The sequence below is a fragment of the Carcharhinus amblyrhynchos genome, chromosome 8, assembly GCF_965287045.1.
Source record: "Carcharhinus amblyrhynchos chromosome 8, sCarAmb.v2.hapA, whole genome shotgun sequence".
NCBI classification, from domain to species: domain Eukaryota; kingdom Metazoa; phylum Chordata; class Chondrichthyes; order Carcharhiniformes; family Carcharhinidae; genus Carcharhinus; species Carcharhinus amblyrhynchos.
The window spans coordinates 123864855-123889556 of NC_137331.1; the positions used below are offsets into that span (position 1 = coordinate 123864855).

General features: G+C 47.9%; 1 protein-coding gene across 2 annotated transcripts in view; it reads left to right on the forward strand.

Moving 5' to 3' along the window:
• Positions 1 to 24702, forward strand: part of osbpl1a (oxysterol binding protein-like 1A) — a 224085-nt gene that overhangs the window by 14464 nt on the left and 184919 nt on the right. For both annotated transcript variants that reach the window (XM_080194750.1, XM_080194751.1), the window contains exons 2-4: positions 15067 to 15213; positions 18007 to 18092; positions 23302 to 23376. In XM_080194750.1, the coding sequence (XP_080050876.1) occupies positions 15067 to 15213; positions 18007 to 18092; positions 23302 to 23376 (308 nt within the window). The remainder of the gene's footprint in view (positions 1 to 15066; positions 15214 to 18006; positions 18093 to 23301; positions 23377 to 24702) is intronic.

Here is a 24702-nt window from a genome sequence, read left to right on the forward strand (position 1 = left end):
GGTGTATGTGTACATAGATCCCTGAAAGTTGGGAATCAAGTAGATAGGGTTGTTAAGAAGGCATACGGTGTCTTGGCGTTTATTGGTAGGGGGATTGAATTTAGGAGCCGCAGCGTCATGTTGCAACTGTACAAAACTCTGGTGTGGCCGCACTTGGAGTACTGTGTGCAGTTCTGGTCCCCCCATTACAGGAAGGATGTGGAAGCTTTGGAGAGGGTGCAGAGGAGGTTTACCAGGATGTTGCCTGGTATGGAGGGGAGGTCCTATGAGGAGAGACTGAGGGATTTGAGGTTGTTTTCATTAGAAAGAAGGCGGCTGCGAGGGGACCTTATTGAAACATATAAGATGATTAGAGGTTTAGACAGGGTGGACAGTGATAGCCTTTTTCCTCGGATGGAGAAAGCTAGCACGAGGGGGAATGGCTTTAAATTAAGGGGTGGTAGTTATAGGACGGATGTCAGGGGTAGGTTCTTTACCCAGAGGGTGGTGAGGGATTGGAATGCCCTGCCTGCTGCAGTTGTAAATGCGCCTAGTTTGGGGGCGTTTAAGAGATCTATGGATAGGTTTATGGATGGAAAGGGTTTGGTTTAGGTTAGAGGGTCATTGTTTTTTAGCTGGTCGGCGCAACATCGTGGGCCGAAGGGCCTGTTCTGCGCTGTTATGTTCTATGTTCTTACTACCTATATAGTTGGGGGTGCATCGCACAGGGTCCATCCAATGTTTCTGGCTACCCTACAATCAATAAATCACAGCCAAGTTTCTGTACACACGGAATACTGGAAGTCCAGGTTACGATAACGGCACAGCTTTTTCCTAGCTGTGATTTCCTGAGCTTCGAATGGTATCTGATCCATCTTATCACACTCCGTCAAATGGACTAGTGGAATGGGTGGCGCTCAGAAAACAACGGGTGGGAGTGAAACTGGAAAGGTCTTTCTTTAACTGTAGGACCACATATCACATAACAGGAATTGCCCCAGTGGAACTGCTAATGGGGTATCAGCTTCGTACAAGCCTGACGCTGCTGTTCCCAATCCTGGTGGGGACAGTGGAGTCCTAACCATGAAAAAAACCCATCATCCTGCAAGGGTAGAACGTTTCAAATCCGTGACCTGGTTCATCAGGGTGGCACAGTGGTTAGCACTGATGCCTCACAGCGCCAGGGACCTGGGTTTGATTCCCAGCTTGGGTCACTGTCTGTGTGGAGTCTGTACGTTCTCCCCGTGTCTGCGTGGGTTTCCTCTGGGTACTCCAGTTTCCTCCCACAGTCCAAAGATGTGGGGGTTAGGTGGATTGGCCATGCTGAATTGCCCCTTAGTGATAGGGGGACTAGCTAGGGTAAATGCATGTGGTTATGGGGATAGGGTCTGGGTGGAGTTGCAGTCCAGTGCAGACTTGATGGGCTGAATGGCCTCTTTCTGCACTGTAGGTTTCTATGATCCTATGTAAGGAGCTTCAAGGATAGCCCATGTTAGTTCCCTGGGGTTGTTACAGAGAAGAAGGGGGCCAGTATCCTGTAAGGTTAATGTTCAGGGTAAAATCCTAAAGAAACATCAGGACCATCTCATGCAGGGAGCAGCAACTAACCGACCATGAAGATTGCTGCCTTCAGAGTTAACCCACAGCCTGAAGCTGACTCCACGTTGGCCTCCCAGGACACGCAGATGGAAGCAGAGGGAGTTGGCATCCCGAGGAGGAGCCCACATCAAAACCGTGCAACACTCCCTCCGGGACAGAGGGTTCCCTCTTTGGGCTCACATTCTAGACCCTGCCCTGCTTACCAGACCTCCGACAAACTGCTAAGTGGCAGAATGGAACTTCTCTGAATGGGGATCCTGGGGGAGAAACAGGCCTAAAGAGGGGAGGGATGTGATGGCAGCCGTGGTGGGTCGTTGGTAGATCTCTCTGTGGGTGTTGTGGAGGACAAGCTCCTTTTATTGAGTGAATGGAGTGAGCAGCCGGAGGATAAAACCCATTGCTCCAGCCTGGGCAGTTGATGTAGGCCTCTGAGTGTAGGTTTGTTTGCTGTAAGCTGTGTGTGTGGCTCTGTCTTTGGTTATTAATAAAGGGTTTCTTGGTGGTGGCAGTCTGGCCTTGGTGGGATTATTATAACCACCAAATCTTGTTTAAACTCAAACCGGGCAAGTTGACTCTGGTCAAAGCATTGCTCTGAGGAATGGACCAGAGAGTGGCTGTCAACTATTTTGTTCATTCCAGACAGGTGCAGCACAAATCTCGAGTGATTTGATTTATTATTGTCACGTATCAATATACAGGGAAAAGTATTGTTTCTCGTGTGCTAAACAGACAAAGCATACCATTCATAGAGAAGGAAACGAGAGAGTGCAGAATATAGTGTTACAGTCATAGCTAGGGTGTAGAGAAAGATCAACTTCGTGCGAGGTAGGTCCATTCAAAAGTCTGACAGCAGCAGGAAAGAAGCTGTTCTTGTCAGTCGGTATGTGTTCTCAGACTTTTGTATCTTTTTCCCGATGGAACAAGGTGGAAGAGAGAATGTCCGGGGTGCGTGGGGTCCTTAATTATGCTGGCTGTTTGTCTACACTTCCCGCAGCCTCTGAAAGAGTCAGTGGATGGGAGGCTGGTTTGAGTGATGGATTGGGCTTTGTTCGCAATCGTATGGACTCGACGTTGCTATTGACGTGCAAGTCCTGCATCTTCCTTGCAAACGTGAAGGAATTCTTCACAATTACTTGGAAAACATTAAGATAAAGACAAAATCCTGTGGATGTGGGAATCTGAGACAAAACATGCTGTAAAATCTCGGCGGGTCTGTGGAGGGGGAACAGAGCTAACGTTTCGAGTCTAGAAGATCCTCTGACGAAGGGTCACCCAGACTCGAAACATTGGCTCTATTCTCTCTTCACAGATGCTAACAGCAGGTTAGGTGTAAGGATTCGCATTCTAATCAGTAATCTCTAAACTGTCTGTGCTTTATATGCTCTGTCTGAGGCCAGAACTCTCCATTCACCTGACGAAGGGGCTAACCCCGAAAGCTTGTGAGTATATTATCAAATAAATAGGTTGGACTAAAACCTGGTGTTGTCAGACTTTTTACTGTGTTCACAGATGCTGTCAGACCCGCTGAGTTTCTCTAGCGTTTTCTGTTTTCGTTTGTAGAAAATATGTGGCAACTAAGCCAACCATGTGACCAATTAATCTTGTGTAGAAATGGCCAAAGATAAGAGAGGCTATAAGAGCGCATCACTTTTGTGTGTCTTAGGCAATCTTTAGAAATGAGGACAAATCCGGTCAGATATCTTGCCCGACAGCCCATTATCCTCTCACAAGTCCGAGTGTTTTCCAAATTTGCTTTCAAGACAGTCCGGGATTGCTAAGCAACAGGTCTGACATGATTTAAGAACAAACATAAGAAATAGGAGCAGGAGTAGGCCATCTAGCCCTTCGAGCCTGCCCCGCCATTCAATAAGATCATGGCTGATCTGAAGTGGATCAGTTCCACTTTCCCGCTTTCTCCCCATAACCCTTAATTCCCCTGTCTATCAGAAATCTATCTACCCGTGACTTAAATATATTCAGTGAGGCAGCCTCCACCACTTCAACGGGCAGAGAATTCCAGAGATTCACCACCCTTTGAGTGAAGAAGTTCCTCCTCAACTCCAATCTAAACTGCCCCCCCCTTACCTTGAGGCTGTGCCCTCTAGTCCTGCTATCCTTTCCAAGCTGGGAGAATGTCTCTACCTCTACCCTATCTAACCCCTTCATTATCTTGTACGTCTCTATAAGATCCCCCCATTTCTGACCCATCATTTAAGAATGGTGTGGATTTTGTTCATGTATTCTAGAAAGGGAACCTGCTGTCCTTGCAGGGCCTTGGGCTATATGTAACTCCCGTCCCGTGCCAGCATGGTGGACTATTTGGCCAGTCCAGATGGTGGTTACCAAGTCGTTTTGCTTCATCAAGTGCATGAGGGATAGTATCTCTGGATGATTTGGCTGTCGTTCACTTGTTTGATCACAAATGACGAAGACACAACCAACAATTAGGTTTCTGATAGACAGGGGAATTAAGGGTTATGGGGAGAAAGCGGGAAAGTGGAACTGATCCACTTCAGATCAGCCATGATCTTATTGAATGGCAGGGCAGGCTCAGGGCTAGATGGCCTACTCCTGCTCCTGTTTCTTATGTTCTTAATATTATGTTCTTTATCGTAGAATCATAGAACCCTACAGTGCAGAAAGAGGCCCTTCGGCCCATCGAGTCTGCACCGAACACAATCCCACCCAGGTCCTACCCCCATATCCCTACATATTATACCCACTAATCCCTCTAACCTTCACTACCCCGGACACCTAAGGGGCAATTTCTTAGCATGGCCAATCAACCTAACCTGCACATCTTTGGAGTGTGGGAGGAAACCAGAGTACCTGGAGGAAACCCATGCAGACACGAGGAGAATGTGCAGACTCCACACAGACAGTGACCTGAGCCAGGAATCGAACTCAGGACTCTGGAGCTGTGAAGCAGCAGTGCTAACCACTGTGTTACCGTGCCACGCCAATAACATTTATGTTACGTTCCTAACACCATTAACCCTGTCAAGCCCTCACTGATAAATTCAGTCAATCGGACAACAAGACGCTAGTCTCAGTAACGGTGACCATGAAACTATCATTGATTGTTGTAAAAACCCGTCTGGTTCACAAAAGGAAATCTGCTGTCCTTACACGGCCTGGCCTACGTGGGATTCCAGATCCACAGCAACGTGGTTAACTCTTAACTGCCTCTGAGATGACTGAGAAAGCTACTCCGATCAAGGGCAGTAAGGGCTGAGCACCCAATGCTGACACAGCCAATGACACCCACGCCCCATCAATGAATGAAAAAGAACATTTTGGGGCAAATCTCTGAGACCAGGTCCTGCAATGTTGGTACTGAAGCCCAAATGCATGGTCTATCTCGGCCTGCTCCACAGATCTCCATGGTTTCCTTGGTATCACCATTTCCCCACCATCAGCGTATAGGAGGCTTCAGTTAGTCAGTAACCCAACTGCACCGTTCAATAGACCTGCACATTTCCAGATTACAGCAGTAACTTCACCTCATTGGCAGTGAAGTACATTAAGTTGATGTTGTCGGGAGTGGAAGTGTCTCTTTGCAGTTGGTCACGTGTTCACGTATGAACTTCAGAGGATATTACTCAATGTCCCTTTCTTGGGCAATGGATATTTCCTTGTATACATCTGCGTTTGTTCATCTGTGTTCCTTCTGAATGAAAAGGCAGCAGGCGGCTCAGGATTCCCATGCTGCAATGTATTCATTGTTGGAACCAGCTTTAAGAAAGAGTTTGCACATTCTCCCCATGTCTGTGTGGGTTTCTTCCGGATGCTCCGATTTCCTCCCACATTCTGAAAGATATGCTGGTTGGGTGTATTGGCCGTGCTAAATTCTCCCTCAGTGTACCCAAACAGGTGCCGGAATGTGCTAACAAGAGGATTTTCACAGTAACTTCATTGCAGTGTTAATGTAAGCCTTACTTTGACACTAATAAATAAACTTCAGAACTTTAAATCTTGAGGGTTAAAATCCAAGCCAGAGTGCAGTGACATTTTTATACAATGAGTAGTCAGGATTTTAACAACTCAATAGTGTCCTTGAACAGGCAGTTGAATGAATATTTGACTAGAACAATCTCTGCAATGGAGAAAGAATGGGACATCACCGGATTTCTCTTCCAAAGACCCAGCTGGGCCTCGATGGGCCAAATGGCCACCTCCTGCTCTGTACCATTCAATTATCCTGGATAAACAAATAGGAGATAAGAATACATTGATGAGAGGAGATGAAATAAAGTAGGAGGAAGCTTGCATGGAGTGTAAACAGCAGCATAGACCAGTTAGACTGAAAGGCCTATTTCTGTGCTGAAAGATTTCTGTAATTCCATGTAAAATATTCTCCTGACAATATCCTCCTCTTTGGCCTCTCTTGGTTATACTCGTAGCAGTCCAGTGCTGGCCAGAAGATGTCCTGTTGTGGCTTCTCTTCTTGCAACCTTGTGGCTGGACCTCCCTGAGCGTAGCACGTTTTGGAGAGACAGTGGTAATGTCACTGGGCTATTAATCCATTAAAACTAGCCCCTTAAGAGGGCAGATGGGGCCTCAGTTTTGGGTCAGAGTCCTACAGCGCAAAAAGAGACCCTTCAGCCCATCATGTCTATGCTAGTCATCAAGCATCTATCCCAGTTCCATTTTCCAGCACTTGTTCTTTTTCAGCCTTGTGCACCATCCAAAAGAAGACAGAGCAGCACTCCCTCCCTCAGTTGTGAATTGGCCTGTCAGCCTGCATTATGTCCTCAGTTCTCTGGAGGAATATGGAGTGTGTGTGTGTGTACCTAGAGCATTCAGTGAGAGCTCTTCTCATTGATCCATGGTTGAAACTGTATGTTGGGTACCAAATCTTGCTCAGTTTTGTTAAATTGTGTAGACTGCCAAGTGTACTTGTGTCCCAGGCATTGTGACATCCCCACATTGTTATGTAATCATTTCGTAAGTTTCAAAGCAGTTCGAACTTGGGGAAGTGAAATTACATTTGATTGAATTGCTGTCAATTGGCTGTTAACGAAACCCAAAATCTGTTTCATAAGATATTTGTGATCCTGGGCTTTATACATAGAGAGGATTTACTAGGATGTTACCGGGACATGATGGCTTGAGTTATAAGGAGAGGCTGGATAGACTGGGACTTTTATCCTTGGAGCGTAGAAGGCTAGGAGTGATCTTATAGAGGTCTATAAAATAGTGACACAGATCAGCTAGATAGTCAATATCTTTTCCCAAAGGTAGAGGAGTCTATAACTAGAGGGCATAGGTTTAAGGTGAGAGGGGAGAGATACAAGAGGGTTAAGAGGGGCAATTTTTTCACAGAGGGTGCTGAGTGCCTGGAATGAGCTGCCAGAGATGATAGTAGAGGCAGGTACAATTTTGTCTTTTAAAAAGCATTCGGACAGTTACATGGGTAAGACAGGTATCGAGGGATATGGGCTAAATGTAGGCAATTGGGACTAGCTTAGGGGTAAAAATTGGGCAGCATGGACAAGTTGGGCCGAAGGGCCTGTTTCCGTGCTGTAAATCTCGATGACTCTGTGACTGGTGGAAAAAAAAAGTAAAATTAAGGGGAAACAAAGGGAGTTAAAATTGGGATTATTGTGTTTTATTTGCTGTGTTCATTTAGTTTTTATCACTGCAGTCTGTGATAAAATCATATCAAAATATTGTAATCTGTTGTGCAAAGTAAATATTCTGGGGTTTGACTTGCCGGTAGTGGAGTGCACGGTAAGGTCAGTTTCCCCTTGGGATCCACCATTAGTGACCGAGCTTTCAGAACGTCAGTATCATTCACTGAAACCTCCCTGTCTCTCTCGCCTCCTGTAAGAAGCTCCAGTGATTTCCGCTGGGATTTCAGCGGCACACCAGGAGGAGCAGGGAATGACTGACAGCAACCTCCCTAACTCTACCTGTGTGGAGCCCAGACCTGCCGGTTACTTACACACAGCCAGTGACTGCAGATGGCCTTGTGCTGCTCTCACCGTGGGATCCTGGCCAAGGGCGGGGACTAGCTTAGTGGGTTTAAAAAAAAAGGGCGGCATGGACAAATTGGGCCGAAGGGCCTGTTCCCATGCTGTAAACCTCCACCACTCTATTCGGTGTTGAGCACCGGTAGAGAGGAACAGCAACAACAACTGATGTTTGTATACCGCCTTTACTGCAGTGAAGCATCTCAAAGAGCTTCACAGGAATATCATAGAACAAATATTTACAAGGATGTTGCCTGGATTGGGAGGCATGCCTTATGAGGATAGGTGGAGGGAGCTGGGACTCTTCTCCCTGGAGAGACGAAGGTTGAGAGGCGACCTGATAGAGGTTTATAAAGTGTTGAGAGGAATAGATAGGGTGGATTCTCGGAGGCTATTTCCCAGGGCTGAAATGGTCGCTACGAGAGGACACAGGTTTAAGGTGCAGGGAAGCAAGTACGGAGGAGATGTTAGGGGTAAGTTTTTCACTCAGAGGGTGGTGAGTGAGTGGAATCGGCTGCCGTCGGTGGTGGTAGAGGCGAACTCGCTGGGGTCTTTTAAGAGACTTCTGGATGAGTACGTGGGATTTAATGGGATTGAGGGTTATAGATAGGCCTGGTAGGTAGGGATATGATTGGCGCAATTTGTGGGCCGAAGGGCCTGTTTGTGCTGCAGTTTTTCTACGTTCTAATGTTTGACACAACGGCACACTAGAGATACTGGGCAGGATTTTACAGCCTCGCTCATCCCAAAACCGTAAAAATCCCACCCGAGGTCAACGGACCTTCCCGTTGTCCACCCCTCGCACACTCCGATCCCCGTGGCTGATGGGACGGTAAAATTCTAGCTCAGGTGACCAAAAACTTGGTCAAAGAGAGAGGTTTTACTGAGCGTCTGAAAAGAGGAAAGCGAGGTGGAGAGAGAGAGACGGTGAAGATTGTGGAAGGAGTTCCCCAGCTTGGGGCCCAGACAGCTGAAAGCACAGCTGCTGGTGAAAATCACAATGTTCCAGAGCATTATTAGATGAGTGGGGATATCTCAGAGGGCTGTGGGGCTGGAGGAGATTACAGACATCTGCTGAATGTTCAGACATCACTGGCGAGGCTCCAGCTGAAGTATTGTGTCTCATTCTGGGCCACCACACTTTAGGAAGGACGCCAAGGCCTTAGAGAGAGAGAGAGTGCAGTGTCGATTGACCTTTTAAAATTCTGGTCAATTTATGAGGTGTGGGCATCGCTGGCTAGGCCAGCTGATAGTGCCCGTCACTGCTCTCCCTCAGGAAGGTGGCGGTGAACTACCTTCTTCAACCACTACAGTGCTGTTGAGGGTGCAGTTCCAGGATTTTGACCCAGTGCCAGTGAAGGAACGATGATCTACAATGTGTGTGTGTGATCTAGAAAGCACTGCCTGAAAGGGCGACAGAAACAGACTCAATGAAAGCTTCAAAATGGACCCAGATAAATAGTGGGACTATTTAGGATAGCACGGTCAAAGAGCTAGCATGACACAGTGGGCTGACTGGCCTCCTCCTGCACTGTCAGACTCTAATGATTGGACCACACTTTTCCTATTCCTTCAATTGAGTAGAAATGCATCTTGAAAGTTGCTGAAACATTCTGGAAACGGACTGTGCCTCACTCTCGCTCGCTGTGAACCATTACTCTGGTGATGTTTACAGTAGGAAGCTGCGAGGGGACATAACCGATCTCTGTAAATGGTGAGAACACCAAACATCACGTAACTAACCAGAGTAGCTCTCGGGTGAACCACAGAGTCTTATCCTTCCCACTAGGGTGTACCACACTCACAGTGCTGTTCCAGGATTTTGACCCAGCCGCAGTGAAGGAACGATGATATATTTCCTCCTTAAATTCACTCACTGTCCCAGCATCCACTGCACTTTGTGGCAGCAAATTCCACAGATTCACAACCCTTTGGGGGAAGAAGGTTCTCCTGAATTCTGTTTTAAATTTGCAACCCCTTATCCTAAGACTATGATCTCTCATTCTAGAATGCCCCTCAAGAACATGAGAAATAGGAGCAGGAGTAGGCCATCTAGCCCTTCGAGCCTGCCCCGCCATTCAATAAGATCATGGCTGATCTGAAGTGGATCAGTTCCACTTTCCTGCTTTCTCCCCATAACCCTTAATTCCCCTGTCTGTCAGAAACCTATCTACCCGTGACTTAAATATATTCAGCGAGGCAGCCTCCACCACTTCAACGGGCAGCGAATTCCAGAGATTCACCACCCTTTGAGTGAAGAAGTTCCTCCTCAACTCCGATCTAAACCGCCCCCCCTTTATCTTGAGGCTGTGCCCCCTAGTCCTACTGTCCTTTCTGAGCGGGAAGAATCTCTCTACCTCTACCCTATCCATCCCCTTCATTATCTTATACATCTCTATAAGATCCCCCCTCATCCTTCTGAACTCCAACGAGTACAGACCCAGTCTATTTAGTCTCTCTTCATAGTCCAACCCCCTCATCTCCGCTATCAGCCTAGTGAACCTCTTCTGCACTCCCTCCAAGGCCAATATATCCTTGCGCAAGTGCGGCGACCAAAACTGCACACACTACTCTAGCTGCGGCCTCACCAGTGCCCTGTACAGTTGCAGCAAGACCTCCCTGCTTTTATATTCAATCCCCCTCGCTATAAAGGCCAGCATCCCATTCGCCTTCTTGATCACCTGCAGACTGGGTTTTTGAGACTCATGCACAAGGACGCCCAGGTCCCTCTGCACCGTAGCATGCTGCAGCTTTTTGCCCTTTAAATAGTAATCCCTCCTACTATTATTTCTGCCAAAGTGGATAACCTCACACTTGCTAACATTATACTCCATCTGCCAGGTCCTCGCCCACTCGCTCAGCCTATCCAGATCCCTCTGCAGACTTTCCACACCCTCTGCACAATTTGCTTTTCCACTCATAAGAACAAAGAACAAAGAACAACACAGCACGGGAAACAGGCCCTTCGGCCCAACGAGCCCGCGCCACCGTCCCACTGTCTCAGTGACCTATTCATGATTTTAGTCTACGCCTAATGTGCGAGGATCAGGGAGGTCCAATTTAGGGACAATTTAGTACCCAATCAATCAGCCTAAAAGCACATCTTTGGGATGTGGGAGGAAACCGGAGCACCCGGAGGAAACCCACGCAACCACGGGGAGAACGTGCAAACTCCCACAGACACAGGCCCAAATCCATGTGTCCGCACAGCAACAGAGATAGTCTCTGAGCTGTCATGTTGCCCTCGAGATGGTCCAGTTTAAGCACACTAACGACATGAAGCAATAGGCAACTCCCGAAGCAACGTCCAAGAGCAGCCCACTACAACCTGCCGCATGCATGCCCCTTGCTGGACTTAAATGCCTGTGGAGACAAAAAATTCATTATTAAACAGGCAAAGACTGTAACATCCCTGAGGCAAAAACGTAATCCCAAGCCTACAATGTTTAGTAAGGCCTGCTATATCCCCCTATATGTAGCCCGCTCATGTGGCTGTCTAATCTTCATGTCATCAGCAAATTTCGTCACCCTACACTCAGCCCCCTCCTCCAGATCACCTATATAAATGGTAAATAGCTGAGGCCCCAGCACCGATCCCTGCAGCACTCCACTAGTCACCAACCGCCAACCCCCACTCTCTGCCTCCTATTAGACAACCAATCCTCTATCCACGCTAACACCCTACCCCCAACTCCATGCACCCTAACCTTCTGTAGCAACCTTTTATGAGGCAACTTATCAAACGCCTTTTGGAAACCACAAAGAGGAAGCATCTGCTCCACGTCTACTTTACCCAGACCTTTTATCATCTTATATCCCTCAATTTGATCCCCCCCCACCCCATTCTTCTAAATCCCAGAGAGTATCAGCCTAATCGGTTCAATCTCTCTTCATTAGACAAAGCCCTCATCCCTGGAATCAGTCGAGAGAGTTTCTGTTTTGGATGTACTCAATGGTTGAGCTTCCTCTGGGGTAGAGAATTCCAGCCTCAAGTGAAGAAATTGCTCCCCATTTCAGTCTTAAGTGGCCTTCCCCTTATGAAGAGGAATGTCTTCTCTCTGAGGGCTGAGAGTCTTTGGAACTCCTTGCCAGCGAGCTGTGGGGACAGAATCCTTGTGTATATATAAGATTGAGGTAGGGAGATTTTTGATCAGTGAAGGAATTATTTTCCAAGATGGCGCCGGAGCATGGCTGTGCCCAGCAAACTTTCTAATTCTACCTTTTACTCTGGTTCTCTCCTTCTAAAACTTCATTCTAACTCTTTTAAACTCTCTAACAATGCTTCTAGTTTGGACCTGCCTCATGTTAAGTTGATCTCTACACCCTAGCTATGACTGTAACGCTACATTCTGCTCTCTCTCCTTTCCTTCTCTATGTACGGTATGCTTTGTCTGTATAGCGCGCAAGGATCAATACTTTTCACTGTTCACACATGTGACAATAATAAATCTAATCAAGGTTTGTGGGGAAAGGGCAGGAAAGTGGGCATGGGGAATATTAGATAAGCCATGATCCTACTGAATGGCAGAGCAGGGGCCAAATGGTCTCCTCCTGTTCTATTTCTTAGGGTGATTACCCAGAGATTATTACCTTTTATGGTTCTGCTCTTTAATTTATCCCCTAGTGGCTCATATTCCTTGTTCTCAGTTCTGTGAATGTTGTTGGGACCACATGGACAACTGGATTGTCCCCCTCCCACCAGCCCGCACCAGATGTCCTGAACCCTGACACTGGGCAGGCAGCATCGCTGCCTGGACTCGAACTCTCGCCAGCAGAGAACAGTGTCTTTTCCCCTCACTGTACTGTGCTCTGTTACCGCTACATTCCTCTACCTGAATGCATCCTGTTCTATGGTCAGCTTGCTCATTCACTCTGCAGTCCCTGCTCTCATCTGGACAACATGCAACAACCCTGAACCTGTTGGACAATTGCAGTGGCTGAGGTTCCTCCCATTCTAGTTTCCCAATCCCCTTACCTGACTCACACTTGTGGCACAGTCGTTAGCATCGCTGCCTCATTAGGGACCCAGGTTCGATTCCCAACCTTGGCTCACTGTCTGTGCGGAGTTTGCACATTCTCCCCGTGTCTGTGTGGGTTTCCTCCGTGTGCTCCAGCTTCCTCCCAGAGTCTGAAAGACGTGCTGGTTAGGGTGCGTTGACCCGAACAGGTTCTGGAGCGTGGCGACTAGGGGAATTTCACTGTAACTTCATTGCAGTGTTAATGTCAGCCTTACTTGTGACTAATAAATAAATAAACTTGCAGTCAAACCCTGCCCCCCCGCCCCCCCCCACCGCCCGTCCCAGACCATAGACCATGGGAGGTGATGGCCCAGTGGTATTATTGCTAGATTATTAATCCTGAAACTCAGCTAATGTTCTGGGGACCCGGGTTCGAATCCCGCCACAGCAGATGGTGGGATCTGAATTCAATAAAAAAAAAAGGACTTAGGAATCTACTGATGACCGTAATTGTCGTAAAAACCCATCTGATTAACTAATGCCCTTTAGGGAAGGGAATCTGCCATCCTTATCCGGTCTGGCCTACATGTGACTCCAGACCCACAGCAATGTGGTTGACTCTCAACTACCTTCGGATGACTCGGGATGGGCAATAAATGCCGGCCCAGCCAGCGATGCCCATGTCCCACGAATGAATAAAAAAAATCTGAAGACTCTATTCTCAGGGGCGTGATTGCCTCCTGGTCTAAAGAGGGGTGGCACGGTAGCACAGTGAGTTAGCACTGCTGCTTCACAGCTCCAGGGACCGGGGTTCGATTCCCAGCTCGGGTCACTGTCTGTGTGGAGTTTGCACATTCTCCTCGTGTCTGCGTGGGTTTCCTCCGGGTGCTCCGGTTTCCTCCCACAGTCCAAAGATGTGCGGGTTAGGTTGATTGGCCATGCTAAGAAATTGCCCCTTAGTGTCCAGGGATGCGTAGGTTAGAGGCATTAGTGGGTATAATATGTAGGGATAGGGGGGTAGGGCCTGGGTGGGATTGTGTTTGGTGCAGACTCGATGGGCCGAAGGGCCTCTTTCTGCACTGTAGCGTTCTATGATCTAATTTCATTGCCCCTCAGTGTCTGCAGCTCAGTCGAGCTGAGATGAAATTCCCTGAGCTGTGGATACTTACAAGTAAAATTTATTTATTCGTCACAAGCAAGGCTTACATTAACACTGCAATGAAGTTATTGTGAAATTCCTCTAGTTGCCACAGTCCAACAGCTGTCTGGGCCAATGCACCTAACAAGCACGTCTTTCAGACTGTGGGAGGAAACCGGAGCACCCGGAGGAAACCAACGGGGAGAAAGTGCAGACTCCACACAGATAGTGACCTGAGCCGGGAATCGAACCCTGGTCCCTGGCACTGTGAGGCCGCAGTGCTAACCACTGTGCCATGCAGATGTGGTTGTCTCATATCGCATTGGTGTCCATGAGCAACGTGCTAACTGTTAAAACAATGGCAACTAGATCAATGAATGGAGATTAGCAATGCCATTTCTCCTGCTCTTTTTTTCTAGCAGAAATGTACATTTTTCTTTCTATCTCTTTTCTCTCTCCTAATCCAGTCTTTCATTCTCCCTCTTTGTTTCCCCAATTTCTTTCTCCGTTTTTCCTCTGTTCGTTTTCCAATCCTTGAATCTTATTGATTAAGGAGTAAAAGCAAATGCTGGAAGCTGAAACCAGAAGAGAAAACGCTGGAAAATCTCAGCGGGTCTGGCAGAATCTGTACGGAGAGAAAAGAGCTGAGGTTTCGAGTCCAGACGACCCTGTGTCAAAGCTCAAAGGCAGAGAAAGTGAGAGATATTTATACTGCAGGGGGAGGGAATGGAAGATGAGTCATAGCCACAGAAACCAGGGGAAAGGCTGCTAATGGCAGCCCATAGAGAGAATAGAAAGTGTGAATGGCCAAACGGCAGAGAAATCAGAGGGTAAACTGTGAGAGATGAAGGGGCGGAGAAGGTAAAAGGGGGAAGAAAAGGGGGAAAGAGTGGGGGAAAAGAAAAATAAAGGCAAACAATTAAGAAATAAACGATAGCGAGCAGTTTTAAAAATTAAATAAAATGAGAACAATGGGATTGAGGTTGATTAAGGAGTGTTGGATGCAGAAGGAGACCATTCACCCCTTTGATTCCATGCTGGCTCTCTGCAGAGCAATCCAGTCAGTACTGGTTGCCCCCCCCCGTTCTGTCCTGGTAGCCTTCAAGTGCCCATCCAATTTCATTGTGGAAAAGAAAGTCACCGTGGCTGCTTCCACTCCCCTGGTGGTCGGTGTGTTCCAGAGCGAGGGTTATATCATTCACTGATCCTGTGATGCACCATCGTCAGCTTTCACACCCAGCAAGAAACGGTACCAAAATGTTTTGGCTGGAATGTTACAGCGTCTAACTAATAGGGAACGTGGTGAGGTTCTCCACCCTGTGATCTGAACCGTTGTTCTGGGAATCGCTGCTCTGTGCCCGCTTGGGTCATGCACAGAATTTTTTTTTTGTCATTTTTGAAATATTTTCTCCATTAGGAATGAGTTTGGAAATTGAGGACCAGGCACTGCGCGAGTCTGAGGAGCAGTTGCTTCACCAGGCCCGGAATGGCATCCTGGAGGAAGTCAAACAACTGCTGGATCGCAGGAAGGTTGAGAAGTTGGCTTTCAACATTAACTGCAAAGGTACGTTTCCCGAACTTCAGATATCATAGCATCTGTGGATCACCGAATCCCTACGGTGCAGGAGGAGGTCATTCAGCCCATCGAGTCTGTACCAGCTGTCCGACGGACCCTACCCAGAGGGTTGGATAGGGTGGACAGTGAGAGCCTTTTTCCTCGGATGGTGGCGGCTAACACGAGGGGACATAGCTTTAAATTGAGGGGTGGTAATTATAGGGCGGATGTCAGAGGTAGGTTCTTTACTCAGAGGGTAGTAAGGGCGTGGGAATGCCCTGCCTGCAGCAGTTGTGGACTCGCCAACTTTAAGGGCGTTCAAATGGTCAGTGGATAGGCATATGGATAACATTGGAATAGTTTAGGTTAGAGGGTCATTAGATTGGTTCCACTGGTCGGCGCAACATCAAGGGCTAAAGGATTTGTACTGCGCTGTAATGTTCCATGTTCTATGTACCCGTAAACCCACACATTTAGTCTACTAATTTCTCTAACCTACACATTTTGGTATTCTAAGAGGCAATCTAGCCTGGCCAATCCACCTAACCCGCATATCTGTGGATTGTGGGAGGAAACCCATGCAGACACGGGGAGAATGTGCAGAATTCACACAGTTACCCAAGGCCAGAATTGAACCTGGGTCCCTGGTGCTGAGAGGCAGCAGTGCTAACCCACTGTGCCACCGTAATATTGGATTCTGTGATTCAAGCATCACCAATTAAAATTTCCAGTTGCTGCCGTTGAATGGTGGAAACGGTAGAATCTTGCAGACAGTTGGAGGCCATTCAGCCCATCTTGCCTGTCAGCTGCTTTGAATGAGCTATCCAGTTAGTCCCATTCCCCAACTTTTACCCCATCATCCTACCAATTCTGTCCTTCTGGGATATTTATCCAATTTTTCCTCTGAAACTTCCGGTTGAATTTGCTTCAATCATCCTCTCCGACCTTCCGGAACAGGAGGAGGCCATTCAGTCCCTCGAGCCAGCTCTGCTATTCAGTAGGATCATGGCCCACCTTACATTCCTGTCCTTTCCCCATAACTCTTGATTCCGTTACTGAAAGCGCAACAAGAACTTGCTGCATTAAAACACATCTCCTCATTTTCCCTCTCGTTATTTTGCCTCTTATCCTAAATCTGTGTCTCCCGGTCACTGACCCTCCTACCTTTTGGAGGGAGGCTTTCCTTGTGTCTTCAATCAACGTGAATCAGAATTTTGGATTCCTAGTTACCCGCACAAAGGAAAACAAGTTCCTCCAACCCCTCTCCGTAACCTGAGCACGGCGATTTTATCTCCTTGACTGCCTCCCTTGCCTGTGGATTTGAGGGTCTTGCGAAGGTGCCACACATGGTGCCTTGCCCAGTGCTCCCTGCCTGCTGCAGCTTACTCTAATCCCAAAGGCACACAGGAACCATCAGGATCTCTGCTGCTCTTAATCAATGGGATTAGTCTCGGGTTTGAGAGCCTGCTTCCCAAATAATAGGTTAGAGGGTCATTAGATTGGTTCCGCTGGTCGGCGCAATATCGAGGGCTGAAGGGCCTGTACTGCGCTGGAATGTTCTACGTTCTAAATTCTCTCTTCCTCAGTCATCGACTGACTCACTTAATGGCAGAGTGGTTGGCACTGCTGCCTCACAGCGCCAAGGAGCCAGGTTCGATTCCCGGCTTGGGTCACTGTCTGTGTGGAGTTTGAACGTTCTCCCCCTGTCTGCGTGGGTTTCCTCCGGGTGCTCCGGTTTCCTCCCACAGTGCAAAGATGTGTAGGTTGAGTAGATTGAATGCGTGGGGCTATGGGGACAGGGTAGGGCAGTGGATGGGCTAGCTAAGCCCATCTTCGGAGAGTCGCAGCAGACTCGATGGGCTGAATGGCCTCCTCCTGCACTGCAGGGATTCGTTCTTCATCGAGAGAGAGGCTTCCAAGGTATTGAAAATGATCCACCTTTTCCAAGATCTCAGTACTGATCTTAATCAGTGCAGGATGGGTTTTTTTTTGCTGTGGGAGCTGACTTGTCTGGGTGTTTAGTGAAATGTCCGCTTTCTCTGGGGAATGAGGCAGTGATGAGCCATAGTTCAGCTTCTGAGTGAGTGCACACACAAACACCTTCTGGAGACCGAGGTTGGATTGGCTTTGGGTTGAAGGTGGTGAAGAGTTGGCCTGGAGATGATCTCTGCGCCTGTGGGTCATTTTCTGGGGTATTGCAAAGAGGACGATGGGGAAGAGAGCTGTCACAGTGACACAGCCTCGTCTGATCTCAGCCCCCAGTGAGGTGGCGTCTGTGGTGGCTCCGTTGGAGAAGACCACACCTTGTACCTGGAGTAGGCACAGGGTGGGGAGTCATTTTGGGGTGAAGGTGGTGTAGTGGTAATACCGCTGGACAAATCATCCACAGGAACAGGCTGATAGGGGTAGCACAGTGGGTTAGCACTGCTGCCTCACAGCGCCAGGGACCCGGGTTCGATTCCCGGCTTGGGTCACTGTCTGTGTGGAGGCTGCATGTTCTCCCCATGTCTGCGTGGGTTTCCTCCGGGTGCTCCGGTTTCCTCCCACACGCCAAAGATGTGCGGGTTAGGTGGATTGGCCGTGCTAAATTGCCCCTTGATGTCAGGGAGATTAGCTAGAGTAAGTATGTGGGGTTAGGGGGATAGGGCCTGGGTGGGGTTGTGGTCAGTGCAGACTCGATGGGCTGAATGGCCTCTTCCTGCAATGCTGGGATTCGACGAAGTGAGAATTTCATCCTCTTAATTTTCTGAAGTGAGTGAACGCGTGTGGAGACTGAATGATTAACAACTTGCTCTGTTTTAGGCCGGAGTAAGTCGAATTTTGGTTGGACCCCTCTACATCTAGCTTGCTATTTTGGACATAAAGATGTTGTGGAGGAATTATTAAAGGTATGTTTTGATTTTTAGACATTATGCATTTCGCAATTGATTCAGAAATTTCGTATCGAGAAATGCCGAGGTTGGATTACAGATGTATCCACGTTGAATGTTGTGTTAATTTTTTGTTGCTGAAATGTACAGGAACTGTTAAGATGTCTGCGTCTCTGAACACTGAAATGTTAAATATTTCCTGGTGTCTAATTCTTGATTGTTCACTGGTTGGTTGATAAAAACTTTATTAAAAGTATCGTGAAGTATTTGCTGATGCTCTATTGTAATCTGAATGGAACAATCTGGGTCATTGTGATTGGAATGGTGAAAATTAGCTCCTCGCTGACTTTTAATCATTAGAATATTGGGCGGGAGAGACCATTCAGCCCATCGGACCTCTCCCTGTCCGGCCTACGGGACCTGTTTTTCCCCCATCCGGCCTACAGTACCTGTTCCACCACTTAACCAATCCGTTGCTGATCTTTTCTGAGTTCCATCCCCCCACATTTGTTCCCTAACCCTTAATGCCCTCCCTGCTCGCACCCCCCTCCCTAGTTCCCAACACAATTCCATCAGTCCCAGCTGTGATGTTTCTTTTGGGGAGGTAATTCCAGTTTTCCACGCCCCTTTTGTGTGGAGAAGCATTTCCTAACACCACGTCTCGTTTTGAGCTTTCGAGCCCCTCGCTCTGGACTCTTCCCACCGTGAGAAATCGTTTCTCTTTGTCAGTCTGACTGTGGAATGTCAGAGGAATTTGAGGATTCACGATCTGGGTGTGTGGGTTCTGTGCCCTCTGAGTGAAAATTTGCTCTGAAGGGTGGAATGCCAGGTTGCAGCCAACTTTGGAAGCCTTGTTAACTCAAACCACGCCGTAATATACAAAGCTGCACAGGACAGCACAGTGGTTGGCACTGCTGCCTCACTGCGCCAGGGACCTGGGTTCAGTTCCCGGCTTAGAATCATAGAAACCCTACATTGCAGAAACAGGCCATTCGGCCCATTGAATCTGCACCGACCACAATCCCAGCCAGGCTCTACCCTCCCCCATATCAACACAGAACACAAGTTGCGCCGATCACATCCATTCCTACCAAGCCATAGAACTATCTGTAACTCCCAATGCCATTAAATCCCATGTACTCATCCAGAAGTCTTTTAAAAGACCCCAGCGAGTTCGCCTCTACCACCACCGCCGGCAGCCGATTCCACTCACTCACCACCCTCTGAGTGAAAAACTTACCCCTGACATCTCCTCTGTACCTGCTCCCCAGCACCTTAAACCTGTGTCCTCTCGTAGCGACCATTTCAGCCCTGGGAAATAGCCTCCGAGAATCCACCCTATCTATTCCTCTCAACATCTTATAAACCTCTATCAGGTCGCCTCTCAACCTTCGTCTCTCCAGGGAGAAGAGACCGAGCTCCCTCAACCTATCCTCATAAGGCATGCCTCCCAATCCAGGCAACATCCTTGTAAAATATCCCTACAAATTTACCCACTAATCCCTCTAATCTACGCATCCTAGGACACTAAGGGACAATTTTAGCATGGCCAATCAACCTAACCGGCACATCTTTGGACTGAGAGAGGAAACCGGAGCACCTGGAGGAAACCCACGCAGACACGGGGAGAATGTGCAAACTCCACACAGACAGTGATCTAAGCTGGGATTGAACCCAGGTCCCTGGAGCTGTGAAGCAGCAATGCTAACCACTGTGCCACCCGTGGGTCACTGTCTGCACGTTCTCGCCGTGTGTACATGGGTTTCCTCTGGGTGTGCTGGCTTCCTCCTTCTGTGCTGGTTAGGGTGCATTGGCCGTGCTAAATTCTCCTTCCATGTACCCCAACAGGTGCCGGAGTGTGGCGACTAGAGGATTTTCAGAGTAACTTCAGTGCAGTGTTAATGTAAACCTACTTGTGACACTAGTAAATAAACTTTACCCCAGTACATGGAATCATTTCACAGAATCACACAATACTACAGAGCAGAAGAGGCCCTTCGGCCCATCGAGTCTGTACCAAAACGTGAAAGGCCCCTGACCTGCCCATCTAACCCCACTTGCCAGCACTTGTCCCATAGCCCTGAATGTTGTGCCAAGTGCTCCTCCAGATACTTCTGAAAGGCTGTGAGGCCTCCCAGGCAGCGCAATCCAGACCGTCACCACCCTCTGGGTAAAAAAAAGTTGGAGAATGGAATACCAATTTTTCGGGATTATAACTTGTTTGCCGTGTGAAAACAAACTCCACAATTCTGGAAACAGAAATGTTTCTCCTGTCTCAGCAACCAACACAGCCATCGATATTTGGGCCTGGTAGTCTAGTGGTGACTGTGTTACTGGACTAATCATATCCAGGCCTGAGAAATGTTCTGGAGACTTGAAATCCCACCATAGTAGCTTGGGAATTAAATTAAATGAAGAGCTAATGGTGACTACAAAGGGTTGTTGTAAAGGACCCAGCTGGTTCACTACTGTCCTTTCGGGAAAGAAATCTGCTGTCCTGACCCAGTCTGGCCTACATGTGACTCCAGACCAACAGCAAGTTTAATGGCTCTCTGAAATGACCTAGCGAGACATTCAGTTGTCATAGAGACATTTATGGCACAGACCAAGGCCATTCCACCCATCATGAACATCCTAGCTCTCTCTACAGCAACTCAGTCAGTCTCATTTCCCGGTTTTATTTCCCTGGAAGTTTATTTTCCTCAATTATCCATCACGGACAACATAATGCAACTCCTAATGCTTCACTGAAAATGGCAGGGTATGTGGAGGAAGTGGTTAAAAGATAGATGCGGTACGGGGCTTTATAGGGACATGGGATGCAGAAACAGGGACGTTACACTGAGCTTCATAAACCAGTGGCCCCCAGTGGAATGTTTGACCATTGGCAGCACGGTTTTGGAAAGATGGGGAGGCTTTGGAGAGAGAACAGAAAATATTTACAATCATAGAATCCCTAATGTGCAGAAGGAGGCCATTCAGCCCATCAAGTCAGAGAGAACCGACTCTCTGACAGAGTATCTTACCCAGGCCCCCTCCTCCATGACACGGTGGCATGGTGGTTAGCATAAGAACGTAAGAAATAGGAGCAGGAGTAGGCCATCTAGCCCTTCGAGCCTGCCCCGCCATTCAATAAGATCATGGCTGATCTGAAGTGGATCAGTTCCACTTTCCCGCCCTCTCCCCATAACCCTTAATTCCCCTGTCTATCAGAAACCTATCTACCCGTGACTTAAATATATTTAGCGAGGCAGCCTCCACCACTTCAACGGGCAGAGAATTCCAGAGATTCACCACCCTTTGAGTGAAGAAGTTCCTCCTCAACTCTGATCTAAACTGCCCCCCCCCCCTATCTTGAGGCTGTGCCTTCTAGTCCTGCTGTCCTTTCTAAGCGGGAAGCATCTCTCTACCTCTACCCTATCCATCCCCTTCATTATCTTGTAAGTCTCTATAAGATCCCCCCCTCAGCCTTCTAAACTCCAACGAGTACAGACCCAGTCTATTCAATCTCTCTTCATAAGATAAACCCCTCATCTCTGGTATCAGCCTGGAGAACCTTCTCTCCTCCATGACACAGTGGCTAAGTGGTTAGCACTGCTGCCTCACAGCTCCAGGAACCTGGGGTTCGATGCTAGCTTTGGGTCACTAACTGTGTGGAGTCTGTGCGTTCCCCCTGTGTCTGCGTGGGTTTCCTCCAGGGGAAACTGCTCTGTTTCCCAAGATGAGGACTCCAGCTATTAGGAATTCCAATAGGAATTCAGGAGAAACCTCTTTACCCAGGTAGAATGTGGAACACATTGCGGGGTGAAACTCGATGGGGCATGAAAGGGTTTGGTAGGCTAGAGGTACAGAAGGTGTTCCCACCCCTAACAGTGGTGTGGGTGTACCTACACCACATGGACTGCAGAGGCAGCCCACCATCACCCTCTGCAGGGGGTGGGCAACAAATATTGTCTTAGCCAGTGATGCCCACATCTCTTGAAAGAATATAAAGAAAAACATGGGAGTTGTTGTGGTGAATACCATCGATGAGGGGAAGCCGGATAAAGAAAGAACAGTACAGCACAGGAAACAGGCCCTTCGGCCCTCCAAGCCTGCATCACTCATTGGTCCAACTAGACCATTCTTCTGTATCCCTCCATTCCCAGTCTGCTCATGTGACTATCCAGATAAGTCTTAAACGATCCCAGCGTGTCTGCCTCCACCACCCTGCTTGGCAGCGCATTCCAGGCCCCCACCACCCTCTGTGTAAAATACATCCCTCTGATATTGGAGTTATACCTCTCCCCCCGCCCCCCCCACCTTGAGCCTGTGACCCTCATGATCGTCACCTCCGACCTGGGAAATATCTCCCCACTGTTCACACTATCCGTACCCTTCATAATTTTATACACCTCTATTAGGTCTCCCCTTATTCTCCGTCTTTCCAGGGAGAACAACCCCTGTTTACCCAATCTCTCCTCATAGCTAAGACCCTCTGTACCAGGCAACATCCTGGTAAACCTCCTCTGCACTGTCTCCAAAGCCTCCCACGTCCAGAAAACATGCAGAAACCAAAGAACAACACAGGAACAGGTCTCTCAGCCCACTGAGCCCGTACCGATCACATTTACCTATCTAGACCAACTATTTATATCCCTCTATTCCCTGTTTGTGATAAGCTTTAAATCTGGCTAATGTATCTGCCTCAACCACCTCACTTGGCCCCCACCACCCTCTCTGTAAAAAAAAAAGTCCCCCGCCCATCTCCACTGAACCTTCACTGCACCACCGCCCCCCCCCCCACCTTACCTTGAACTTGTGCCCTCTTGTAATTGCCATTTCTGCCCTGGGAAAAAGCTTCCAACTGTTCACCCTATCTATACCCCTCATAATTTTATGATCTTCTATCAAGTTGCCCCCTCAGTCTTTCCAGGGAGAAGAATCCCAGTTTATTCAATCTCTCCTCATAGCTAATGCCCTCCATACCAGGCAACATCCTGGTAAACCTTTTCCGTACTCTCTCCAAAGCCTCCACGTCCTCCTGGACACAGATGAGGTGAAATCAGGTGGGAGTGTGGAGTGTAGGGCAGTGATGTGGGCTGCATGTTTCTGTGCGCTCCATGTAAATATACACTCAGTGATACCACAGCGACTGGAACCAGACCCCTCTGCGTCATAGGTAGCCACGCTCATGAATCTTGTGGTGAATCATTGGATAATTTGTTGGCTATCTTATTGCTGATAGGCTGAAGCAGACGTGAATGTGGTCAATGATGTAGGAGACACTCCGCTCCATCGAGCAGCTTTCACAGGAAGGAAGGTGAGAAGATATGTTTTTGAGAAAATGCAATGGAATATTTGAAACTGCTTCAAGCTATTATTGCAAAGTCGGTGTTTGTAAAATTGTTTATTAAAAAGGTGGGGATTTTTTTCCGTACTTGGAGTCTTAAAAACAAAGAGATGCAGGTGCATATGCAGTACACAGAGTGAAACATTGTACCGAGAGGTCAGACAGTAGTGTTGCCAAGGCGAATTCGAGAACAATCAGCTTAAACTAGGCATTTGAATAACAGCGGCCTATCAGATTTGAATTTGTTGTTTTGGTAACCTATAAACCAATCCTATTGTGGGAATGTTAGTATGTCATCAAGGATATGACATACCAGAGAGCCAGACAGTAACTGCTCTCTGCCACAGATCATTTATGTCTTAAAAGAAAGCCTTATCTCAATAGTGAAGATAGCAAAAGAGAAAGAAGATGGAAGATTGCAAAAGATAAAACTTCTTACATAAAATCATAGAATTCCTACAGTGCAGAAGGAGGCCATTCAGCCCATTGAGTCTGCACTGGCCTCAATTCTACCAGGCCCTATTCCTGTTACCCCACATATTTACCCTGCTAATCCCGTGACATTAGGGAGAATTTATTATGGCCAATCCACCTAACCCGCACATCTTTGGACTATGGGAGGAACCCGGAGCACCCAGAGGAAACCCACACAGAGATGGGGAGAATGTGCAGACTCCGCACAGACAGTGACCCAAGCTGGGAATTGAACCGGGTCCCTGGTGTTGTGAGGCAGCTGTGCCAATCACTGAGCCACCGTGCTGCCCATGTTGTATTTTGTAAGTGACTAAAAAAGAATCAATCTCTCCTTTATAACACTCTCAATAATTTTGTTCAATAGCTGCCAGATTCAATTAATCTACATTTAGAATATTATTTGCTGTCTCCTGATCCAGCACTGCCTCCATTCTAAAATTCGCACCCGTGTTTCCAAATCACTCCATGGCCTCATCTCCACCCCCCCTCCCCTTACCTCTGTGATCTCCTCCAGTCTCATGTCCCTCTGAGATCTCTCACTCCTCTGGTCCTGTTCACTAGCGTAATCGCTCCACTCACTGTTGGTGAGCTTGTCCTTCAGAGCCAGGACCCCGAGCTCCGGAAATCCCTCCCTAAACCTCTCCACCTCTGAAACTCCTTTCAAGACACTTCTCAAAACTTGTCTCTTTGACCATGCACTAAGTGGCTTGGTAACAAATTTTGTTTGCTAACCCACAGTTGAGGTGCCTGGAGAGGTCAATGGCGCTATATAAATGCAAGTTGTAGCTTTTGATTAATCTTTCAAAGGAACAGCGCTGACCT